The sequence below is a fragment of the Trachemys scripta genome, chromosome 21, assembly GCF_013100865.1.
Source record: "Trachemys scripta elegans isolate TJP31775 chromosome 21, CAS_Tse_1.0, whole genome shotgun sequence".
In the NCBI taxonomy this organism is placed as follows: Eukaryota; Metazoa; Chordata; order Testudines; family Emydidae; genus Trachemys; species Trachemys scripta.
In genome coordinates this window covers 18,278,461-18,301,579 of record NC_048318.1, presented here as the reverse complement: position 1 = coordinate 18,301,579, position 23,119 = coordinate 18,278,461, and the positions used below count along the sequence as shown (strand labels likewise).

The following is a 23,119-nucleotide window of genomic DNA, read 5'->3' as shown; positions in this document are numbered from 1 at the left end:
CTAGCCATTTCAGTTTCCTGTCAGATGGTGTTGATCGGCAACAATGTTGTCTGTTTCATTCATTAACCACCTCAACAACCAGGGAGTCAGGCATCTGGTGAGGAGGAAGATTTATGGGAAGGAGGCACTTATTCTTCTCCAGTTGGCTGTTGCTCGTCTGTAAGCAACTCCTGCAGAACAGGACCTGGGCTTGGTGCTGTTGGCATGACCTCTTACACAATGGAACCCTGTAGAAGAGCTTGCCATAAGGGGCCCCCTGGTTTCAAAAACCCATTGTGGTGGGGCATAAGGGAAGGGGGTTGGACCCCCAAGCTTATTCTTGCCAATATTGCTGGGTACACCACCTGCTGGGAGTTTCTTCCTCAGGGTGCACTTCAAGGAGGGGTGGCTGAAATGGAAAGGTAGGGGAGCCTTGTATAGACACCTCAGAAGCGAATGAGATGTCCTCGCCCATGACCATCAGGGGAGGAGAAGAAAATGGTGCCGGTAACAGTGTTTGTGCTGGTAACATGATGAGTCCTGCAACTGCATCAGTACTGAGGGCTGAGGTGTTGTTGGCTGGTAAGGGAATTCCAGATAATATGTCAGTACCAACCGGAAGTCCCTCTCAGTACCCTCTAAAGGTTGGTGTGGAACCAGTGGCTGTATCAGCACCCCAGGATGAGCAGTTGTCGCAGATGGAAGGGTCAACTCCAGGAGATAAGTCAGTACCAGCTGGGAATGTCGTTCGGTACCCCTCAGCAATGGTAACTCACATTCCTTATGGAAGAGGACCCTGAACAGTACTGGGTAGTCTGAAATCAGTACATCAGGAAGTATCGAAGATGGTACCAAAGTGTAGTCCATGTGTTCTCCGTGGCTGGATAAAGACACTGTTACTGATGACTATTTCAGTTTGGATTTAGAAGAGTCCTTGTGTTTTGAAGGCACTGAGTCCAGTACTGATATTGGTACTGCTCCAAGCTGTTTACTGGATGTGATTCTCAGTACATGGTGTAATCTTTTTATCCAGTGACAAGATCTCAGTACCAGAGGAGATGGGCGCCTTAGCAGTACCCATGCCAGGACATGAGGTCTCCTGAGACGGTGACTTTCCCCTACTGTTCTGGAGAGGGGATTTCTTCTTTGTTGAAGGTCTAGATAGTTCTGAATGGCCCCCAAGATCTTTGCTTACCACTGCAGCCACAATGATCACAGAGGTTCTCTGAGCACCTGGAGCTGAAGTACAGGAAGTGGGCGAGGGGATTCAGACCCCAGGAGTCTCAGAGAATGCTCCATCAGCAGCAAGTTCATCCTGTCCTCCCTAAGCTTTCAAGATCTGCTTTTAAAACTTGAACAGACCTTACATTTGGAGGGCACATGAGTCACCTCAAGGCAGCAGAGGCAGTCTGAATGTCCATTGCTGCAGGGAAAAGACCCGTGTGGCAGGTCTGGCAGGGTTTGAAGCCTGGGTTTTTTGGTATAACCTGTACCTGAGGTCATAGATTGAGGCTAGAGAAAACAAAGGCCCAGATCAGGCAAACAAAGAAGGGAAGGGGGGAAAGCCCCCAAAGCACAAGACTGTGCTAAAAAACCAGGAAAAATAAAAGTAACGGGAAAAGAAATATTAAGAAACAAAAATGAGGGGGAGGACGTGTAGCAAGCCCTGTGCCAGTAACCTAGAGCTGGGCCTGGGGATTCCTGCCTTCTCTCCAGTGCTCAGACAGTCATAGCTTTTATACTAGTGTCCAGTTATGGGGAAATAGTAGCTAGGACTACAGCAGTATTGACATGTTGTCTGGATTAACCACAGCATAGGAACAGAGTTCCCTGGTCTACAGTGCATACAGCACTACCCCCCCCACACACACACACACCAACCAATCGGGACAGAGGGTGGGAGGTAATAGGAGCCTATATAAGAAAAAGCCCCAAATATCAGGACTGTCCCTATAAAATCAGAACATCTGGTCACCCTAAATAATCCTATTACTCCAGGTCTACTCTACTTGAGAAATACGCACTCCTCCTTTTAGCAACCATAATGAGGGAAATGTTTCACACATCCATAGTGCTTGGCAGAGGGTCCCAACACGCTTTATGGGCATAACCTGAGATGTGGTTACCTCCAAGGACACAGGAGCGAAGTAGTGCGTGGCAATGGGGGAGGGAAAATGTTGGACAAAAACTTTACAGAAAGTGCCATGGGACCTTTCCTGTCCATGCAGGGCTGATCAGGCCTTGGTATTGAAGGTCTAGTGTGTTTCACACACAGCTCGCTGCATGGATCTTGATTTATGCAAATCAGGAAGACAGGCTGAGCTAGCCCTGCGGGGATTTGTGGTTTTAGGGAATCTGTTTGTTCCAGACCTGATGATTAGACCCTAAAACCAATTCATGCCTTAGTTAAGCAAGAGCACAGATAGGCTAAGTGTAAAATGGCCCAAGGCCACACACAGTCAGTGGCAGAGCTGGAGTCTTAACTTCTAGTTTCCTTGCTAGACTACTAGACTCCAGTCACTCCCTAAGTAGCTAAGCATTTCTAACACAACTATCAGCATGGTCTCTACAGTCCATGATCAGTTCGACTTGCTAGTCTGCAGTTGTCTCTGGGAAGAAGTTTGGGGGGTTTTCTACCTCTAAGGACGGAGCAGAAAGTCATGGTCACATCTTCGTGAATAGATGAAAAGCAGCCTCTGCCCTGTCACCAGGGAGCATCTCTGCTTCTGGGGCTTGACTGGGCCAGGCAGGACTCTCTCTCATGAACACCCAACTCTCACACAGCCTGGGTGTGAGTTTTACACTTCCTCCATGAAGTCTCTTGGGAACAGGTTATGTACACAGACTAACCCTGCCTTCCCACCCTCAGTAGACCCTGAAGCTCTCTCCCACCACCATTCGCACATAAGAACATAAGAACGGCTGTACCGGGTCAGACCAAAGGTCCATCTAGCCCAGTATCCTGTCTACCGACAGTGGCCAATGCCAGGTGCCCCAGAGGGAGTGAACCTAACAGGCAATGATCAAGTGATCTCTCTCCTACCATCCATCTCCATCCTCTGACAAACAGAGGCTAGGGACAGCATTCCTTACCCATCCTGGCTAATAGACATTAATGGACTTAACCACCATGAATTTATCCAGTTCTCTTTTTCACCTCTCTGCTGCTGGTGACCAAGAAAGCATAATCTACTGCCCTTGGAGAGTTTAGTAAACTAACAAGCAACACCAGTCCATTTTATTAAAAGTTTTGTAAGGATCTTCAATCTGTTCCCACCATCCCGAGAGGCATGGAGAGAAAGACATCTGCTGCAGAACTCCAACTACAGACACTAATCAAAGCCCCATCCCTTCCACTGGAGTCACAAGATTCTCTGATCTCTAACAACAGGCTAGAAGAAGGGGGAAGTGTCAGGGGAAGAACCACAGGAGGTGAGCGAGGAGCTTTTTCTCCAACCTGCCTCGATTCAGCCACATTAGACCCAGAAAAGCGGAAACAGGGGCAGGAAGTCAAGGACAGGGAGCTTTAAAGAAACAGGTGGTTCCTACAGCAGAGAGTGGCATTTGGGGAAATCACTTCTGTACACAGACCCCAACAAGCTTCCAATGCTCCTTGGCTTTTTAACACAAAAAGAAAGTCTCATGTAGAAATCCTGGGATTGTATAAACCCTGACAGCTGGGTTTACAGATCATTTGGAGACTCAGAATTACATGCCTGGCTCTTTACTAAAAGCTCCCCAGTATGTAATCAGTGCTGTACTTGGAAGGAGGTTGGGCAAATCCCCCTCTTAAAACAATCTGTTCCCTGGTTTTAAACATTCAAGGACTAACCTGCATTCCCCTGCCTCCCTATTCCCTGGGGTTTAGATTATTATTCATAAGGTCTCCCTCCATGCTCTAGCCCCAGCCCTTTGTGTGACTTCCCCCACTCCAGAAAATTCAAAGATAAATCACCACCTCACAGAACCCTGATTTCTGGCTCCAATGCAATCCAACATAAAGAAAGATAAAAGTGGTGGGGAGTAGAGAAGGGGTAAAAAAAACACTTTAATTTCTAAGAACACTAAAAAAGGAACAGACAACAACAATTCAGACCTCCCCCAAAACATAAATGGGACATATTCCCTTTACCCCATGGTCCTGCTCATGTGGACACAAGTGTGTTTCTTTCACAACCCAGAGGGACTAAGATTCCAGCTCTCACAGCCAGGAATACAATACAGATCTCACTTTCACTTTGTTTAGAGGGGTGTCATCAAATTGAAATCAAGACAGTTTTAAAAAAAAAAAAGCCACCCAAGTTTTTTCAGGTCCCATACCTGCTCCTGCTCTCACAGCCACAAAATAAACAAACCTGAAAGAGGAAAAAAAAAATACTCAACCTATGATTCTATGATAAAAAAGTGAAGATTGCAAACAGCACTGTGTGGCAGCCACTTACGAACCCAGTTTATAACGGCACTGTGATATACCATTGCTTCCCCCCAAACACATAACAACAACCCAAAATAAATACTGGAATTTTCCAATATCTGAACCACAAAGAAAGGAAAACAAAGTCAATGGGGAGGTGTGTCATTCAGGATTTCACTATTCCCAGGAATGATGGATGCATGTAATCACACCAATGCATCATTTGGGGGACAGAGACAGTTAAAGTGTACCACTTGTGTTTAGAGGACAATGTTTATGGGCCAAAGAAGTACAACTCTACTTCAATAAAGTTTTAAGCCACTTAAACCAGAGCTGAATTTAGTACTGTATCTTTAGCAGCTCTCTGTTGTGATATAAATAGCACTGATGGCTGGAAGGGCAACAAACTTTCTATTTTCATTCATTTGGGATGACCATGTGCAACTCGCATATGAAAATAAGTGCAATTAATCCCCCTCAAGCACACATTCACCACATGTACATGTATATATAATACACAGGGGACATATTTAGCTAGTATTTCATGCTGTTTGCAGCGTTTTTTCAAGTCAGTTTCAGCTGCACAGCTGTCGAGGTCTCAAGGAAAAATGCCAACACATCAGAGGGAAAATAAATTTCACTCCCCAGTTCAAACAAGACCAATTATTTTCAAACAAAGAATACTCAGTAGCCTAAGAAAACATCCTTTTAAAAAGCCACATGCAAATACACACATCACAGACATGTACGTACTGGTACACGAGTGAATGCGCACACACAACTGCACGCAGAGATGCCACTAAGACACAACTCTGGCTAGTTTATAGCCAGGTGGGAGGAGACTTGTACCATCTGCCACGCTCCAGCGCCCAAAGCTAATTCTGGTACCACATTCTAGCCTCCCAAAATAGCGAGGAGGAGGAGTTATAATTAAAGTCTAAGAGCGCAAGGACCAGCCCGCGATAAGAGGCGAGCCCTGGCCTCCCCGTTGGCTGGCACGGAGCGCCGGGCTCCTTTCTCGCCGGGCGCCCAGCACGGACTGGGCGCTGCACACACGCGAAATCCACCGACTGCGGCCGCGAGTCCAGCAAGTGGCTGCCGTGAGCGCCTGGCCCCGGCCCTCCCTGCTGCGCCCCTCGGCCAGCCCGTGCGCTCCGCTTACATTTATCCTATTTCGGTCCCGTCACCAGCGCCCCCTTCTCGCTCCCGAGCTCCCGGCATTGGGGAGCAGCACAGCCGGCAGGGCCCCTCGGCTCCCTGTGCTCGGGGCCGGGGTCCAGTCCCTCCGCCTGGCCGTGGGAGGAGGCGACTGCCCCGTTCCCTACCCTGCTAGTACCCGGCAGGGCACTAACCATGAGCTCGGTACCGGCCTGGAAGGACGCGCTGCGAACCGAGCCGAGCTCCGCGCCGCTGCCGGGCGTCCCGGTGCCAGCCCCGGAGTCGAAGGGTCTATTCAGGGGGCGGCTCCTCCCCGCAGACAGAGCGGCCGCGGCTCCAATGGAGGGGAGCGCACCGCCCCCGGGAGGGGAGGTGACAGCGAGGAGAGCTGGAGGGGGGAAGAGGATAAAGCGGGGGGGGGGGGGGGGGCCAGAAGGGGGGGGGGGGGGAGACACTGGAGCGGATTTGGCCGGGCGAGGGGGCAGGGTAGAGAAGGGGGCTGCAGGAGGAAGCTTCGCTTAAGGCATTGTATAGCTTCTCTCTGTTTCTCAGGAGCAGGAGGGAGGGAAAGAAGGGTGCAGCAGGCACTGCCCCCCTCCCCTAGCAGAAGGGGGAAATGCCTGCCTGCTTCTATCTTCCCTTCCAGCCACTGTATCCCGCCTGTCCACGCCCATGCCCATGCCCACCGTCTGTCTCCCTTAGCCCAGCCTGGCGGTGCCTGGATTTGTGCCCTGGGTAGGCCCTGTTTTCAGAGATCCACCGGATGCCCATGCCCCGTGCCCCACACAGACATAACTCTCATCCCCCTCTTTTATTGTCCCTTCTGGCCTTTCTTTCTCCCTCTGTCTCTGCCACCTTCTTTCCATTTTTGCAAAGGGGAGCAAAGGTTGCTGTAGCCTCAAAATGTGCCCACCAGGCAAGTAGTGCAGAGTGCAACACACTAAGCCACTGCCACTCCTTGCAGGTCCCAGCATTGGGCCTCCCCTCAGTCAGATCAGCCACAGTGTAGGCTCCTATGGTGGCCCACACTTTCTATTTTAAAGGGAACACTCTGAAGATAAAAATAATACAGGCCCAGATCCTGCAATCCAGTCCACACTGGCAGCCCACAGGGCTCTGCACACACCCATCAGACTGCACGGTTGGGGACACCTGCTCTAACAAATGTCCAGTCATTCAGAACTTCAGAGCAACACCAGGACAGAACCGAGTGCTTCCCATTCCCAAAGTATGAACCTGCCACCCAAGCCAGAAAAAAACTGTTTTATACATTAGCCCTACAGGGCTTCTGGCATGCAACAGAGCAGTTCTGATTTCAGCCAGTAGAGGGCAGTGGTGCCATTTACTACAATGTATATAGTTACTCCTGGGGGCATTCTGCACCAACAATTTTAAAATTCTGCGCACAATATTTTAAAATTCTGCAATTTTTATTTGGCAAAATAACACTACCTAATCACACCAGTTTCAATTATTCTGGTAATTTTTTCAAAATACCTGCCAGCAAGTATGTCTGTAACAATACAAAAAGCAACAGAGGTCCTGTGGCACCTTTAAGACTAACAGAGGTATTGGAGCATAAGTTTTGTGGGTGAATGCCCACTTCATCAGATGCCCTCTGTTGCTTTTTACAGATTCAGACTAACATGGCTACCCCTCTGATACCTGTAACAATACAGACACACACTCAAACATTCCCACAGAAGTAGAATTAAAGAAACCCCTATGATAACCCAGTTCCTATTTCTCTGCCCCCTTCCCCACCCCCAGAGCCCAGCTGGGAGAGGGGCAGACACCCACAACCCCCCCCCCCCCAGTCCAGCCAATACACCCAAACCCTCTCCCCCCACCCCAAGAACCCTGCCATGGGGCCCCCTAGCCTGGATACCTGCACCCCCTCCCCCCAGAGCCCAGTAGCAGGGCCCCCTTGGCCCAAATACCTGCACCTTCTCCTCCCCACCAGTCCAGCCACAGCCCCCCCTTGCCCAGATACCTGCATCCCTCCCCACAGAGCCCAGCCATGCCCCCCCAGCCCAGACACCCACCCCCCTCCCCCCCAGAGCCCAGGGATCCAAAGGGAGAAACAGCATGATGCTCGGTCCCAGGCTTGCATGGAGTTTCCTGCACGCCACCCTCTCCTTCCCTCAGGGCATGCTGGGAACTGCAGCTGCCAGAAAACCTTCTAGCTCCCTCCCCCTCTCCCTGCAGTGTCTTCTATGTGAGAGCTGGGCTCTGCCAAGTCCAGTGGCCCCTAGTGGTGGCCAGCAGCACTGCAGCCCCTTTCTGTGGGGAAAAGGAAATTCTGCGCGCACATAAATTTCTGCAAAATTCTGCATTGCGCAGTGGTGCATAATTCCCCCAGGAGTAATACAGTTAATGTCTCTTGCTCGAAGCTAGTAAAGCAGTGAACTCTGACAAGTTTACTTCCTACTGCTTCTGCAGATAGTTGTTTTACATCCTGCACTTTATGCCCAGCTTGGGCATTAAAATTAGCATGGCCAGTTCAGCCTTGGCTTGCAGTGGATTCCAGTGGCCTACTGCAGTTGGGGGAAGGGTTCACAGCACCACCTGGAGCAGATGGAAACCCATTAGGATTCCAAACATTTAAAACTTTGCACAAAAGCAGCATTTCTGTTTGCATATAAAACCTCACAATGAGGGCATGGGGCTGAGTACTGTAAGGCCCTGGAAAGCGAGGCGGCTCAGTACCTCACAGGATCAGCAAGACCATTTCACGGGAACAGTAGTGCTTAGAATTCTGTGGCTGAGTCCCATTTCCAACCATTGCATTTCTCCCCCATCCCAGGCAATATGGGGGTGTCTGTGTCTCACTGTCATGACCATTCAGCAGGAGCTTTTCCTTAGTTTATTTTTTTCTGATTCATTCTTTATTGGCAATTTACTCCCTGAATAGCCTGACCCAGACCTAAACTCTCCCGAGTCACCTTGCTATAAGGTGACACCTGAAACAGGCCACTACCCTGCAAAGTACTAGCCCCCAGGCAGGGACCATAGCTGCAAAGCACACCAAGGAGATCTGTACAGGTTATGAGCCTATGGTTCTGAATCCACACGACAGCTTTGAAAAACAATTTTGCAAACAGGCTGAAGAGCCATGGTCAAATGCTGCTAGAGAGATTTAATCTCAAATGCAGCTCTGTGGAGCAGAGGGTAGCCCAAGAACGGACAATCAGGCTCTAGGGGGTTTGTACCATGTTACCACGTACAATACACAGATCTACCAAAATAAATAGTAGAAGAGATACTCCTCCCACACAAGCAGTACAATTCTGGTAAGCAAGTCACAAAAAGGAATAGTTTGCGTGTATATAGCTGCTCTAGTCTGAGAGCCTCTCCGCTTTACAGAGGGGAGGGAAATGTTAACAGTCCTATTTTACAAATGCAGAAACCCATGCACAGAGGACCAAATTCATCCCTCATGTAACTCCATAGTTTTAAAAGGAGTTATACTAGGGACAAAATTAACTCGAAGTTTAAATAATTTAACTCACTCGCTCAGTGAGCTCCGGTGACAGTGTTGGGAATAAAACCCAGGAGCCCTCACTCCATCCGACCCCACTGCTCTAATTGCTAGTTTAGTTAGGGTAACGTAAAAAGCGTCCAGAAACACAAGATCCTACTTTCCCTTGCAGCACAGCTCACACGTTGCAAAGCGCATTCAAGCAAAGTTATGGATGAGATTTAACTTGATGCACTGATGCAGTATCAATCACTGGGAGTAATGCCATTTTTAGAAGCAGTTAAACCTTGTGCCAGTGTAGACAAGGAAAATATTGTGCTCAGGATGCATAGCGTCAGGAATACATATAGTGTGGTATTTTTCCCCTCTTTCCCCACAGAACTGGGAAGCACTATTGATCAGCAATGTTTTATTGGCAGGAGGGGAGTATGTGTGTGTGATCCTGCTAAGAAGAATTCCAATGTTCCCAAACATTTCCCAGAGTTAAAGGCAATCTACACTACAATAGAAGTCTGGTGGTGACAGTGGTGAAGATTTCCGAGTGACTCAGTAACGGAGAAAAATATCTACATTATTTTCCATCAAAATCCCTGATAACACCCCAGGGAAGGTTTCCAAACTGTAAAAGAAAAATTAAAAATGTTTTTTTTTTTAAGAGTATGATCAGAAAAAGTGATTCAACTGGAAAACTAAAGCAGCTGTGGAAAATATGACACCATCTTTGCACAAAGATATTGACTGCGGTAGAGTGAAAAACATTACTGAAGGACAGGGTAGGAAAATAAGCCCCTTTGTCCTTGTGAAACCTGGAAGTGTTCTGAGGTGTTTTTTTCTTGTTGTACAGCCTAGAAGATGTAAAATTTTATGCTCTAGCATGTGTGGTCCAAAGTCTGTGCTCTGTTACAGCAGAAAAACTCCAGTGAAGTCAGTGGAGTGACTCCAGATTGAGGAAGAGAGCACATGCACACACTCATGTGTGCGTACACACACATTGTATGGCACTGTCAGGGCTGAATATAATGAAACACTTTAACCACGTTTCTAAGATAAGCATAGAGCATGGGCTGGTTGGTCTTCAGTCCCTGTGTCTTGGCCTAATTAGTCTTTGCTTTCTAATAGGCCTAAGTGATGGGCCTCAGATGCTCCATCTTTGGAGTCGCTTATAGTGTGTAATTTTCTATTCTAAGGTGAGTTTTCACACATCTGGTTCAAAGTTTCCAGAGTAATGTGGAAAATATACATAATTATCAAAGGAAATGGCTGAATTCTGAACAGGAATTCTGAACAGCTTAGCTTCCATGCTGACGGCCCTGCTAACATTACTGTTGCTACATCCAGAGAATTAATTGCTGCTAATGTAATTTCCATCACAAGAGTACAGGTATAGCAGGGAGCACCACCCCTAGCAGCACAACTTGGGCAATCTGACGAGGAGGAGAATTGAAAGAATATCTTAATTGCTGTACAAAATAAGACAGCACAGAATGAGACAGGACAGTAAATCCTTGGCCAACAACAGTGGTACATAGCACAGGGGATGCTTGTTAGAGCGGTTTCTTGTTAGAGAAACAGTTTCTGCTGCCCTTGTAGACAAACTTGCTCCAAAGGAGACTCATTTCCCGGACACGGTGCAGGAGAACCTCACACAGAAACACCATGGGCTCACGATGGGCCTGGGCTCGTTCCTGGCCAGCAGCCAGATTCTGATCTCTGTCACACCAAGATCAATTTAGAGCAGGTAATGATTCTGACTTCAGAGGAGTGTCTCCAGATTTACACTAATATGAGGCAGTTGAATCAAGTCTTTGGGGGGTGAAGACATAGAATGGTGCTGTGTCCAAATCTGCAATGTCCCAGAATAACAGAGTTCAGAATTTACTCCTCTGTCTCAATTACATTGAGTACTTACAAAGGGTTTTCCAGCCAATGGCTCTCAAAGCCATTTATCACCCCCATTTTACAGATAGGCAAACAGTGAGGTTAAGTGACTCGCCCAAGGTTGCACAGCAAATCTGTGACAGAGCCAGGAATAGACTCCCAGTCTGATATCACAGTGCCTCCCAGGGCTGGATAATTCAGGCAGAGAAGGGGAAAGAAGTGAAAACTGAAAAGAAGGGCACAATGAAGTCCTCAGCCTTCCCCAGTTCCCCTGCTCCCATGGAAAAGGAGTTAAATACCTACCCTTTCTAATAGGGAACCCTCCTGTGACAGGGGCTGGAGGGAGGATCTGGCACCCAAGGAAGCTTGTTATTGCCAATCTCATCAAATAGAGCAGACTGCAAGCAGCAGCAGGGTTTGGTGGGATGGTGTCCACCTCCAGCACCCTGGGTTCCCCCACCCCGAGGACCCAGCCTGCCCTCATTTCTCTCCTGGTTGCATCCATTCAGATAAGAAGCTGATGTCATAAGCAAAATGATGGGTGATATTACCTCTCACCAGAATAAATTAATGGAGATATCCTATCTCCTAGAACTGGAAGGGACCTTGAAAGGTCATCGAGTCCAGCCCCCTGCCTTCACTAGCAGGACCAAGTACAGATTTTGCCCCAGATCCCTAAGTGGCCCCCTCAAGGATTGAACTCACAACCCTGGGTTTAGCAGGCCAATGCTCCCCCCAACTGAGCTATCCCTCCCCCCAACTGAGCTATCCCTTCCCCAAGATAGATGGCTTCCAGGACAACACACTCATGAGAATGTTCTGAACAAGGCCGGATCCATCACCTGCCTCCATTCATGAGCTTCTCCCTTCAGAAATCTCCCCAAGTGTGAAGGCTCTGGAAAGGGAAGGTATCAGAGGGCAATAGCCTACCTGCCAGCCTTGCACAGGAGCATCTGGGAGAGGCTGCCAGGCACTGCCAGGAGTGGGGCAGAAGGAGTTGCAGGAAGTTGTAATGGGATTGGGGGGAGGGGGAGAGGGAAGGGTCAGGTCTGGAGAAATTCTCCTCTGCCACTCTCGAAGGTCTGTATCAGACTGTGTCTCTACTGCACTATCATTAACTGAATTGCTCCCTTCCCCTGGATACCATACATGATGACACCTTAATAACAGCCCACGGTGCCTCTGCACAGAGCATGTTTTGGGCTTCACTTACAGCAGCCAGCACATACTGGGATCACATCCCAGTTCTGATGTGAGATACAACCCAAAGAAATGCAGCCAATGGACATAGGTGGCAGTCAAACATGCGTGTGTCCACACGTGTCTGTCTGCATCTGTCTAGACTGCCTGCGGGCCAGTGCCCAGTGGTATGTGTGTATATTGTTCTATCTGCCCACAGGCAGAGAGTGTGAAGATGCACTGGGCCTCGGGATCTCACTCTCTCATGCATGGACTTCGCAGACAAGCACAGAGAAGGAGCAGTGGGGTGTGAGAACAAGTCTGTTTATAGTGATTGTAGCTGGGAGCAATCTTCAATTTAGAGGGTACGTTAGACTCAGGGACAAATCTGATTTAGCCTATCCCTGGGGTTTCGTTAGCAAGGCAAAAGCACTTTCACTGACCGTGCTCCCTGGGAGCAGTCAGGCTGTGTTCAGATGCTCTGCACAAGTCAGATTCCTGCAAAGAGAGACTTCAGGAACCAGCATCGTGAGGAGTGGATCTGCGTGCAGAGTGCTGCCAATCACTACTAGGACATGCAAGAGGGGAAACCCTGAGATAGGTTACACCAATGGTTCTCAAACTTTTGTACTGGTGACCCTTGTCACATGGCAAGCCTCTGAGTGAGACCCCCTTATAAATTAAAAACACATTTTTTATATTTAACACTATTATAAATGCTGGAGGTGAAGCATGGTTTGGGGTGGTGGCTGACAGCTCACGACCCCCCACGGGGTCACGACCCCCCAGTTTGAAAACCCCTGGGTTAGACCAAAACACAGTGCAGGCTTCCCTCACCCAGCTCTGCTAATGTCCCTCAATCCCAACTCACAGCCTCCTGCTATTCCTCTTCTGGGCTCTCTCCCTCATCACCTCTGACAGTGCCTCTCAATCCCAATCTACAGCCCCACTGCTATCCCAGCTCTGGGATTCCTCCACCCCCAGCTCTGCCAGTGCCCTTCTATCCCAACCCACAGGTGCACCCGTTATCTCAGCCATGGGCTCCCCACCTCACACAGCTCTGCCGGTGCCCCTCAGTCCTGATCTATTACACTCGCTACCATTCCTGTCCTGAGATAGAATCATAGAACCATAAGACTGGAAGGGCCCTTGAGAGACACTCATGGCAGGACTAAGTATTATCTAGACCATTTCTGACAGGTGTTTGTCTAACCTGCTCTTAAAAATTGCCAGTGATGGAGATTCCACAACCTCCCTAGGCAATTTATTCCAGTGCTTAACCACCCTGACAGTTACAAAGTGTTTTTCCTAATGTCCAACCTAAACCTCCTTTGCTGCAATTTAAGCCCCATTGCCTCTTGTCCTATCCTCAGAAGTTAAGAAGAACAATTCTTCTCCCTCCTCCTTGTAACAACTTTTTACATACATGAACTGTTATCATTTCTGTTCTCTCCCCCCCCCCCGTGCCCTCCCCCCCATCTTCTCTTTTCCAGAATAAACAAACCCAATTTTTTCAATTCTTCCCTCACAGGTCATGTTTTCTAGGCCTTTAATCATTTTGGTTGCTCTTCTCTGGACTTTTTCCAATTTGTCCGCATCTCTCCTCAAATGTGGCACCCAGAACTGGACACAATACTCCAGTTGAGGCCTAATCAGCATGGAGTAGAGCAGAAGAATTACTTCTCATGTCTTCCTTACAACACTCCTGTTAATACATCCCAAAATGATGTTTGCTTTTTTTGCAACAGTGTTACACTGTTGACTCATATTTAGCTTATGGTCCACTATAACTCCCAGATCCCTTTCCACCGTACTCCTTCCTAGGCAGTCATTTCCCATTGTATGTGTGCAACTGATTGTTCCTTCCTAAGTGGAGTACTTTGCATTTGTCTTTGTTGAATTTCATCCTATTTACTTCAGACCATTTTTCCAGTTTGTCCAGATCATTTTGAATTTTAATCCTTATCCTCCAAAGCACCTGCATGGTTGATTGTAATGAACTGCACTTGTCCTGTGGCAGAAATGTCAGTTAGGAACCAAACAGGTCACCAAACCAAACAGGTCACCAAACGCAAATATCTAAGAAACATTTAAGCAAAAAAACAAGCACAAACATTCCCTGTGCCCCCCATCTCCCCTCCCCCCTGCAGCTCTATGCAGCTGCTTTATCACACACAGCAACATTGTAACCGCTACAAGCTGTAACTACGCGAACACCAGGGCCAGTGCTGTGAAAGACGTCATTCAGCCATGAAGTATTAAGGCAGAATGTGTCATTTACAGCTAAATTGGGGGTTTATTTATGAGGCATAGCAAGAGCGAAATCCCCAGCAGGGCGCACATATTTCAGGGCCTATTATCGCCCATAGGAAATCTGAGCGTGTGAGGATTACCATTTCATCCCAGTTTGAGCTCAGCAATACCCAACCCTCAGTACTTTTAAAGCCTGGTGAAGAGATCAACTGGTTCAACCTCCCCTCCCCTATGAGGCTGGGAGCTGGTATCTCCATTTCACAGACACAAATCAGGGCACAGAGAGGTCAAGCCAAGAGCACCAGTAGCAGAGCCAAGAACAAAAGAACCCAGGAGTCCTTACTCCCACTCCCCTGTTCCTTCCACTGAACAAAGAGGTCATGTGACCTGTGGGCTTGCAGAGCCAGTGCCTTGGGGAATCTCTGATAACTAACACTAGCATTTCTGCCAGGATCTCAAAGCACTTTACAAAGCAGGGCCAGTGTCGTTGCACCCTTTTCTAAGTGGGGGAACTGAGGCACAGAGAGGGCCCAAGACAGTGAGTCAGCAACAGAGTCAGATGTAGAACCCAGGATTCCTGGTTCCCCATTCCCGGTGATAAGTACTAGAAAAAGTCACATACAATCTGCTTTGCACCCTGTATTGTGCTACAAATCAAGGTCAACGGGTACAAGGCACCACGTCAGCTAGATGGGAGCATGTGGGGTTTCCATCTGGTACAACAGGCCCAATTGGGGGCAGCACAGACCTTGCTCCTTCCCTGCTGGGTACAGACAGCAGACGGTTTAACAGAGGAGCTTACATCACAGACAGTCTTGCTGGCTGGGTGAGGATTATGTCCCCAGTTGTACTGAGAGGGAGATGAGGGGCCTGACAGGATGCTGGCCACTTGTGCCATGCGTTATAGAGCCAGCCCACGCTGGAGCACACGGGAATAGATACACTACAGCTAAGCAAACACTGCCAGCAGAGAGGTGTGTCGCCCCACCCGCTGCCTCACAAAACACCTTACTGGAGACACAGGTCCGAGGTGGTTGTCAGCTCACACTATCCCTCACATGAGGCCAGCTCTGCCTCACAGCCCAGCGGCCATCAGAATGATCAGACAGGATCAGAACTGTGGTCTGTCTAGTCCAGTATCCTGTCTCCAGCAGTGCCTTGAGCTGAGCCAAGATCTCACACCCCATCCACAGCTCAGCACAACTGGCCAGGCATCTGGTAGGGTGTTTCAGCCTTCTCTGAAGCATTGCACGAGGATTCAGGACCCCCAGCCATATGGACTGATCCAGTGTGGCAGACAGAGGAATCAGGGCTAGCTCAGATTTTTTCTGAGCCGTTGGGAGAAAGAAGGTCTGGCTCTGGGCCATCCCATAACACTTATGGTGCTTGTGACTCCAGAGGCCACACTGCATCATTTCCTCTAAGCTGGATTTTCTCCAGGTGGAGCAAGGCTCATGCCCCTTTGTTCCTCTTCAAGTGTTCAGAGCCCCCTCGTGGAGCAGATGCCACCAGCTGGCCATGACAGTTACAAGTCTGCATCTCATTACTATGGCATCTCAAGCTCTAGAACGATGCCATTGCACCACGTTACTGTGGCAATCAAAGTTCTAGAATGACCCCAACAAGAAGGCCTGTTAACATGGACAATCCCCACCCCCCCCCAAGTTCTGTAAAGGGCCAAGCAGAGACACAGGGACCCTGCCTCAAAGAGCTTCAAGTCTAAGCCAGGCAAATCTCAACCATGGGACAAAGGGAAAGGGCAGGGAAATGAGGGAGCCCGGTCATGACAAATGAAACCAACAGGAAGTACATCAGAGAGGGCGTGACTCAGGCATGCTGATATTTTTAAGGATAGATGGGGAAGGGGACAGCCTGGGAAATGGCCCAGGAAAGCTGAACCTAGAAGCTGAAATAATTACACGAAAAGCAAGCATCTGGATTAAAAAGCCTTGTTTGTTTGTCAGCTGATCGGTTCTTTTAAAACAATCAGCTCTAAATTCCCCTTTCTGCCTCAAACAAGCCCAACCATTATTAGAGGCTCTAATAATTTCCTGGCAGCTGATCCTGCCTCTGCTTTCTGCAGCTGTCAGAAGATGGCTCAGAATGCACCTTTGATATTTGACAGTGTAAACTCTGCATCAGGGAGGGGGAGCTGGATTCTGTGTTTTGTGCCAGAGACCTTAATACCAGATTACCTGGCAAAACGCATGGCAGCTCCCCTAAGCAGCGTTTCTCCATGGGCTAGCAAGGAACTGGGGCACAGGTGAGCAGAGAGCCATTTCCAGTGCAATCTGTGACCTGGTGCAAAGAATTTCAGTAGGCATCTCTTTTTAAGAACCATGCATGACAGCATTGTGTGGCAATGGGCCAATAGGGCTAGTCCATGCCATGCTTCCAGCTACTAGGGATTCTAGCTCAAACCTGCTTCTAGGAGACAAACTGAGGATGCAGGATGGGTCACACCTGTCCCCATCCACCCCTCATCTTAGTCCCAAATTTGCCTTCCCCACAAGACAGTCTAGCACTCTCTCCTCTTTACAGCCCTCATTTAGACACCAGAAAGACTGACCTCTCAAATGATGATAGCCCCCTGCTTGAGCTGTAGCAGGGTTTGAACCCAAGAATCTTCAGCACCCTGACCACAAAAACTAAAGGAGTAATCCCATTAGCTGGTAGCAGTAATAGGCTGTTACCCTCTAATGCAACTGCCAACAGAAGGGGACACAACACAAGCTTGACCAGTGAGTCACACTGAGGTTCTAGAAAGGATTATTATTGCTAAAGAAATTCCCATCAGCAGAGCTGCCTGTGCTGTCCTTGCCGTCATGGAGCCCTGGAAGGCTGAGAGGATGGGGAGGCAAGCTGGGAGTCTTGCATTTCCACAATGGCCAACCTTCCTTGCTCTGGAACTGCACACACCCATGCTAGCAAGGCAAGAAACTTCTTCAGAAATACTAGCCTGGAAAATTCTAATTAACCACTGGCAAGAAGGGCCTGTAGTATCATCCCCTGGGCACATGGTCCGTTTCCAAGGGAAGAGACAACGAGATGTTAAGGAGAACTGGTCCTCATCAAGGTGACAGGGAGTATGTCTACATAGCAAAGAAAAACCTGCAGCTGGCCCATGCCAGCCGACTCAGGCTCGCAGGGCTCAGGCTGTGGGGCTTTTTCATTGCTGTGTAGACTTCCGGGCTCAGACCCTCTTACCTCACAGAGTCCTAGAGCCCAGGCTCCAGCCTGAGCCCAGAAGTCTACACAGCAAGGAAACAGCCCCATAGTCCAAGTCCCGTGAGCCCAAGTCAGCTGGTGTGGGCCAGCCGCGGATTTTTATTTGCTGTGTAGACATAACCAGGGAGGCAAACGCAGATCCCTCCAGCTGAGTCAGAGCACTCAATGGCTAAAATATAAAGGAGACTCCAAACCTACAGCAAATGTTGGGGGCTCCTTCAGGAAGGGGGATGGGGAGGAGGAATCTCTGTGCAGCCAGGACTCCAATGAAGCTGCGCAATCAGAACCACATGCCATCTGCAAACTAACCAAGCCAGCTTCTGTTCCTGGTGGGACAACCCCACTAACCCAGCACCCCAACAGGATAGTTACTGGAACTGGGCTTCACCTAATTAGCAGTCACCACTGGTGCTGGGCCTGCACCCAGGGCTGGGGTTTTCATTCCACTGAAAGCAGTGACTCGCTGAAAACACAAGCCAAGTTCACCCTGAAGCCGATCCCAGCTCAATAAAGCTTCCATAAAACTCAGTGAGGCTGGGCTAAGTTGCACTGGGCGCTCTCTCAAGCCCAGTTACCCTCACCTGCTCTCAGGAGAACTATGATTCACCCAGCTCCAAGGCAAAGATGTACCCTAGCTGCAGACCTGCAGCTGGCTCCAAACATATCCAAAGTCAGAGGAAGTCAGGATCCACCTTACAAAGCTAGGAAAGCCAGAACTTGACCCAAACATCACCAATCTTTGGGGACTGAGGGGCCCAGGCCTGCAGCTAGTTGAGTGGTCAGGAGTGTCTTCTCATGCATTGCTCCCACCACAGCCAGCCTTGATGCCCAAGGGTAGGCACCTTACCTTGGGTCAGGCGAGTGGGCTGCTTAACCTGCAGGCCGTCAACAGCACAGGCATTCCCGCAGGGGTGTAGGGTGAGGGTCCCACACACGTTCTCGATGTAGCAGTGTTCAGAGGCCAACCCAGCCCCCTGCAGAACAATGTCCTTAGCGGCCGAGCCAATCATAGTCCTCCCTGCAAGGAGAAACATCTGCTGAATGCTCCTTGGGTCATAACAAGGAGATCATGTGCATGGGATGGGAGGCCAAAGCAGGTCAAGCACCCCCATTTACAGAGGCTGAGAGGGGACCACTCACCCTGTATTATTGGTGCCAAAACCCCACTTGGTGTGCACCCCACCCCGCATGGGCACCATGTGATAGGAAGATGTGGGCTGGGCAGGAAGCAGTTTTTGCCCAGAGGAGCTCCTGAACTGGGAAGGGGGGAGGGGGGGAGGACACGTAACTCTGTGGAATAACGGGAGTGCAGCCAGGGCTGAGGGGAGCTCCTGTCCTGATGCTGCAGAGCAAGTGCAGGCCTGGGCGTCAAGCCACCAAGTTTTAGACACTGGTGGGTCCCCTAGAGAGGGACTGAAACAGCCTCTCCCAGCTCCTGTACCCATCGCCCCCTGCACACACACACAAACCACCAACAGCCACTGATTCCCCCCCACACCACCTCAGGAAATGGAGGTACAAGCCCCTCATATAGGGGCATGACATGGGATCCAGAAGTCCTGTGCTCATTCCTCTAGGCCAGGCTGACCATTAGAGCTCCGAAGGCAGAGCAGTCTGCACCCACAGGGTGTGTGGCAGTGCTGATTTGTCCCTCCGGCCCCCGCACTCTGCAGCACTTGGAGGAACAGGGCTACTTCGTACTTCAGAGGAGAGGGGAGTCCTTCCACAAGGCAAGATCTCGACAGCCTTGCAGGGCCCAGCACAGTGCTGCTCTCTCCTTGGCTGCAGAGATTAGCACTGGGCTCCTGTTTGTGGCCCAGACTGCAAAGGCCAGGCCAGAGAGATGGGACCTTGCAGGTGCTCAGGTCAGAGCCCATGCTCCTTGGGGCTTTTATCAGGGCTGCTATTGATCATGCTGTTTCCTGGGCAGCACTGGCTCCCTGAAGGGTCTCAGCATATTAGCTGCTGGGAAGACATGGGGCCACTTGGGCACAGACAACAGAGAGCTAAATGTCAGTGGTCAGTCACCCCCAAAGAGCGACCCACACATCCCAGTCTTGTCCCTTCTAGGAACATGAACCCAAGCAGAGATGCAGCAGAAGAGGCAGGAGGAGGCTAGTGATAAAGAATCCTGTTTCACACTAACCACTGTGTCCCTAGGTTCCTCCTCCTGCTCCTATCTCCTTCACTCTCTCTGATCAGACAGGCAAGTTCCCGTGGCCCCTCCACCTCTTCTTTCCCCCACCCCACTGCAACCCCACTCTCCAGCTGCCTCCTTGTGCAGGCAACTCCCACTCTCCTTTGATCCAGTTATCACTAGCAGCTTCCTCTGTTGATTATGTGATGAACAGACTCCAAGCTCTTGGCTAGCCCCCCTCTTCCCCCCCATTTCACACTCTCAGGCCCTTGCTGACTATGTGTCCAAAAGCAAGGCTCACTAGGTACAAGTGCATGGCCCAAGAAGAAGCTCCGCTCTGCTCCCCTTCCCTCCCTGGTGCAGGAAGCACACTCCCTGTCTGAAGTGCAGGGGGCTTGGTAGGGTCTGTGGGCATGTCACGCATGCACAGGTGAATCCTTCCCAGTAAGATCTTGGACGTCTCCACAGGGAGCAGACCTGGCAGCTCCCTGCCTCTCAGGCCAAAGAGGCAGACAGGTTGCTAACAGCAATGTCTCCAGGGAGAGCTTGGCTCTTGCTTCTCTCCGGTTTTTAATCTGATCTTTAATCTGAGACTGCACTATGGCCTCAATAACAATTATTGGACACAAATGCATGCCTAAGGCTCGCTTCCCAACACCGACTGCTGGAGAAGGGCTGACGTTTGGAGGGGTTGATCCATGAAGGAGCTGGAGTCTCTGATCCTAAACTGAGAGGCAGGGGGCAAGTGGCTCAGGGATGGGGAAGCACAACTGGGTTCTGATCATCATGTGCTTGTCCCTGGAGCAGGGCCATTCACAGGGGCTGCCAGGGAGGGGTGGCGGGGTGTTATTGGGGATTGAAACTTTTCAGGAGCTTCCAGCGCCTCTGGGAGCCACAAAAATTAGCTAGCCACTCACCGTCAGGAGGGAAGGAACAGCTGCCCTATGTGCCTCTCACTCCCTCCGTTCTTGGGAGCCAAGACTGGATCTGAATCCCATTGCCAGCCCAGCTCTCGCTGGGATGCTGGTTCCCATCTGGCTCTGGGCTGCTGAGCTCACATAAACCAGGAACGTCAATGTAGATGTTAACATAAGTCCCTGCAAGATGAGAGGGTGTGGCAGCACCAGCTCCCATTGCTGGGACTAAAGATGGGTGGGATTTAGTGCCCACCCCCCAGGGGCTCTGGGTATCCCAGCCAGATCCAGACTGTGCCTCCCCACCCCCATTTTCAGTGAGATTAACCCAGGTTCCGAATCCCACATTCAGCATCTAGTGGGGCTTTCTCAGCACCCTGCAGGAAGTTACAGCCACACAAAAGTGGATCACAGCAAAGTCCACACACCTGGAGGGGGTGGGGGGGGGCAAGGACATGGCTGGCAGCAGCAGTCAGGCCAACACTGACAGTAGTCAGCAAGAGTAGAGGGAATCACACAGGTAACACGCTGCCTTCAGTCTTCTGTGCATCGACGGTGGCAGAAGGCAAGTGCAGTGCAGCAGCGCCTCGCGTGCCAGGCCATCAATAGCCCTATCTTTTGCCTCTCATCTGGGCTCCAAAAGCACCATGTAATCTTTCACTAACTATACCCTACAATCCAGGCAGGCAGGAGGTCCATATCAGATACTGGGGCGGGGCAGGAATATTAGCTCCATTTAGCAATGGGGATGGAGGGGTGCAGGCTAAGATTCTCAGAAGTGGTCACTAATTTGGGGGGCCCAACTGGAGACCCCAGGGGATGACTTCCAGGGGCGCTGAGCACTCACAACTCTAGCTGACATGACTGGAAGCTTGTGTGGGCTCAGCACCCCTGAAAGTCAGGCCCTAGGGTTTCCAGTTGGACCCCCCCCCCCAAATTAATGACCACTTCTTAGAATCAGGCCCAAGGGTCCTAAAATGGGGCATTCAAAATTAACAGCCAGTTTGAAAATTAGGGTGTAGGGGACTTGCCCAAGGCCTCACAGTGAGTCTATAACACAGCTGGGAATGGAAACCCAGCAGCCTCCTGTTCTACCCATTACAAACACACCCTCTCCACAGTCTGGCTTTCCCATGGTGTGACGGTTGGTCTCCACTCAGTGTAAGTTACACAGGGGGTCTCAGCCACAGGAGAGCAGGAAAAGTGACACCCCTTCCCCCAGGTGAGCTCCTAACCCCTATCAGCCTCGGCCCATTGTCACAGCACAGGCAAGGGGAACTTACCCTCTCCTAGGGGCAGGAGGGTGATGGCAGTGCTGAGCCGGCCACTGCCCAGGCTCACCAGATGTGGCTTGTCGGTCTGGACCTTCAGCCCCTTGCCCATGTCTATTAGGTCCAGAGGACTGTTCTGTAGGGAAGGATAAAGCAGAACCCCTGGTTAGAACATGCTCATCCCTGAACTCAGGGGAGAGGTCACTGGGCCGAGCCCTTCCTAGATGGGGGACAGAGAGGTTTTCCACCTGGCAGGAAATGCAATGAGTTTGGTGAGTCTCAGCAATGCAATGAGTTTGGTGAGTTTGATGGACCAGCATCCACAGCACAAAAGCCACCCCAGTCGGTCCCTTACGGGCAGTGTCAGCAAAAAGGTCAAGGGCTGAACAGGCCATTGGGACTGCCCTCTCTTCTCACCCCTCCGGCGCAGGCCAGGTTGTGGATGCTGACCTTGCCACTGACCATTCTGGAGGTAAGCAGAGGGCTCCAGAGCTGTCAGTCCGGCACTGACCATTCTGGAGGTAAGCAGAGGGCTCCAGAGCTGTCAGTCCGGCACTGACCATTCTGGAGGTAAGCAGAGGGCTCCAGAGCGGTCAGTCCGGCACGAGGACATACATATCGGGAGGCAGATATGGCACCAGCTGCTGCAGAGGAGGTGGCTCTTGCCCTGGCAGCATCACACATGTGGGAAAAGGACGAGAGGGAGCAGGGATGGAAGGAGCCCAGACCCATGGGGACAAGGCTGGTACATGTCTGGGGCACAGGCAGGGGTGTGCAAACAAGACCCCTGAAATGAGGAGCAAGGCCAGCGGGGCTTATGATAGGCAGGGGTGCGGCATGTTCTAAGGACTTGCCCATACATGGGTGGCTTCATCTCTAGGGCTTGAGCGCAGGTGGAGCCAGCACTGGCGGGGGAATTCCCAACCCAGATCCCACCATACTGGATCACTGCTCCAGAAAGAACTCACTGGCCGAACCTTCCCCTGCTTGGAGAAGCCGGAAGTGGCAGTGGGGATACAAAACACGCCAGCCATAACCCCACTGCACCCTTGCAGGCCCTGGGCCAGGCCGAACCATGACAAAGAGGCATCCACCCCTCACTCCCACTTGCTGAGGCCTCCAACTGGGAGATGCTCTCCTGGTTCCTTTACTGCAGCGGAGCTGCTTTAGCCCCTGAAACATGCCAGTAAATGGATGGATGGACAAGGAGACAGATGGGGTCTGTGC

General features: G+C 50.5%; 1 protein-coding gene across 38 annotated transcripts in view; it reads right to left on the bottom strand.

Annotated features, from left to right (window-relative positions):
* Nucleotides 1-23,119, bottom strand: part of PHLDB1 (pleckstrin homology like domain family B member 1) — a 107,200-nt gene that overhangs the window by 68,149 nt on the left and 15,932 nt on the right. For 35 of the 38 annotated variants that reach the window (XM_034754808.1, XM_034754812.1, XM_034754811.1 and 32 more), the window contains 2 exons: nucleotides 21,905-22,028; nucleotides 18,418-18,588 (listed from right to left, as the gene is read on the bottom strand). In XM_034754808.1, coding sequence (XP_034610699.1) covers nucleotides 18,418-18,588; nucleotides 21,905-22,028 — 295 coding nt within the window. The other 3 variants (XM_034754836.1, XM_034754840.1, XM_034754841.1) reach the window with 3 other exon arrangements.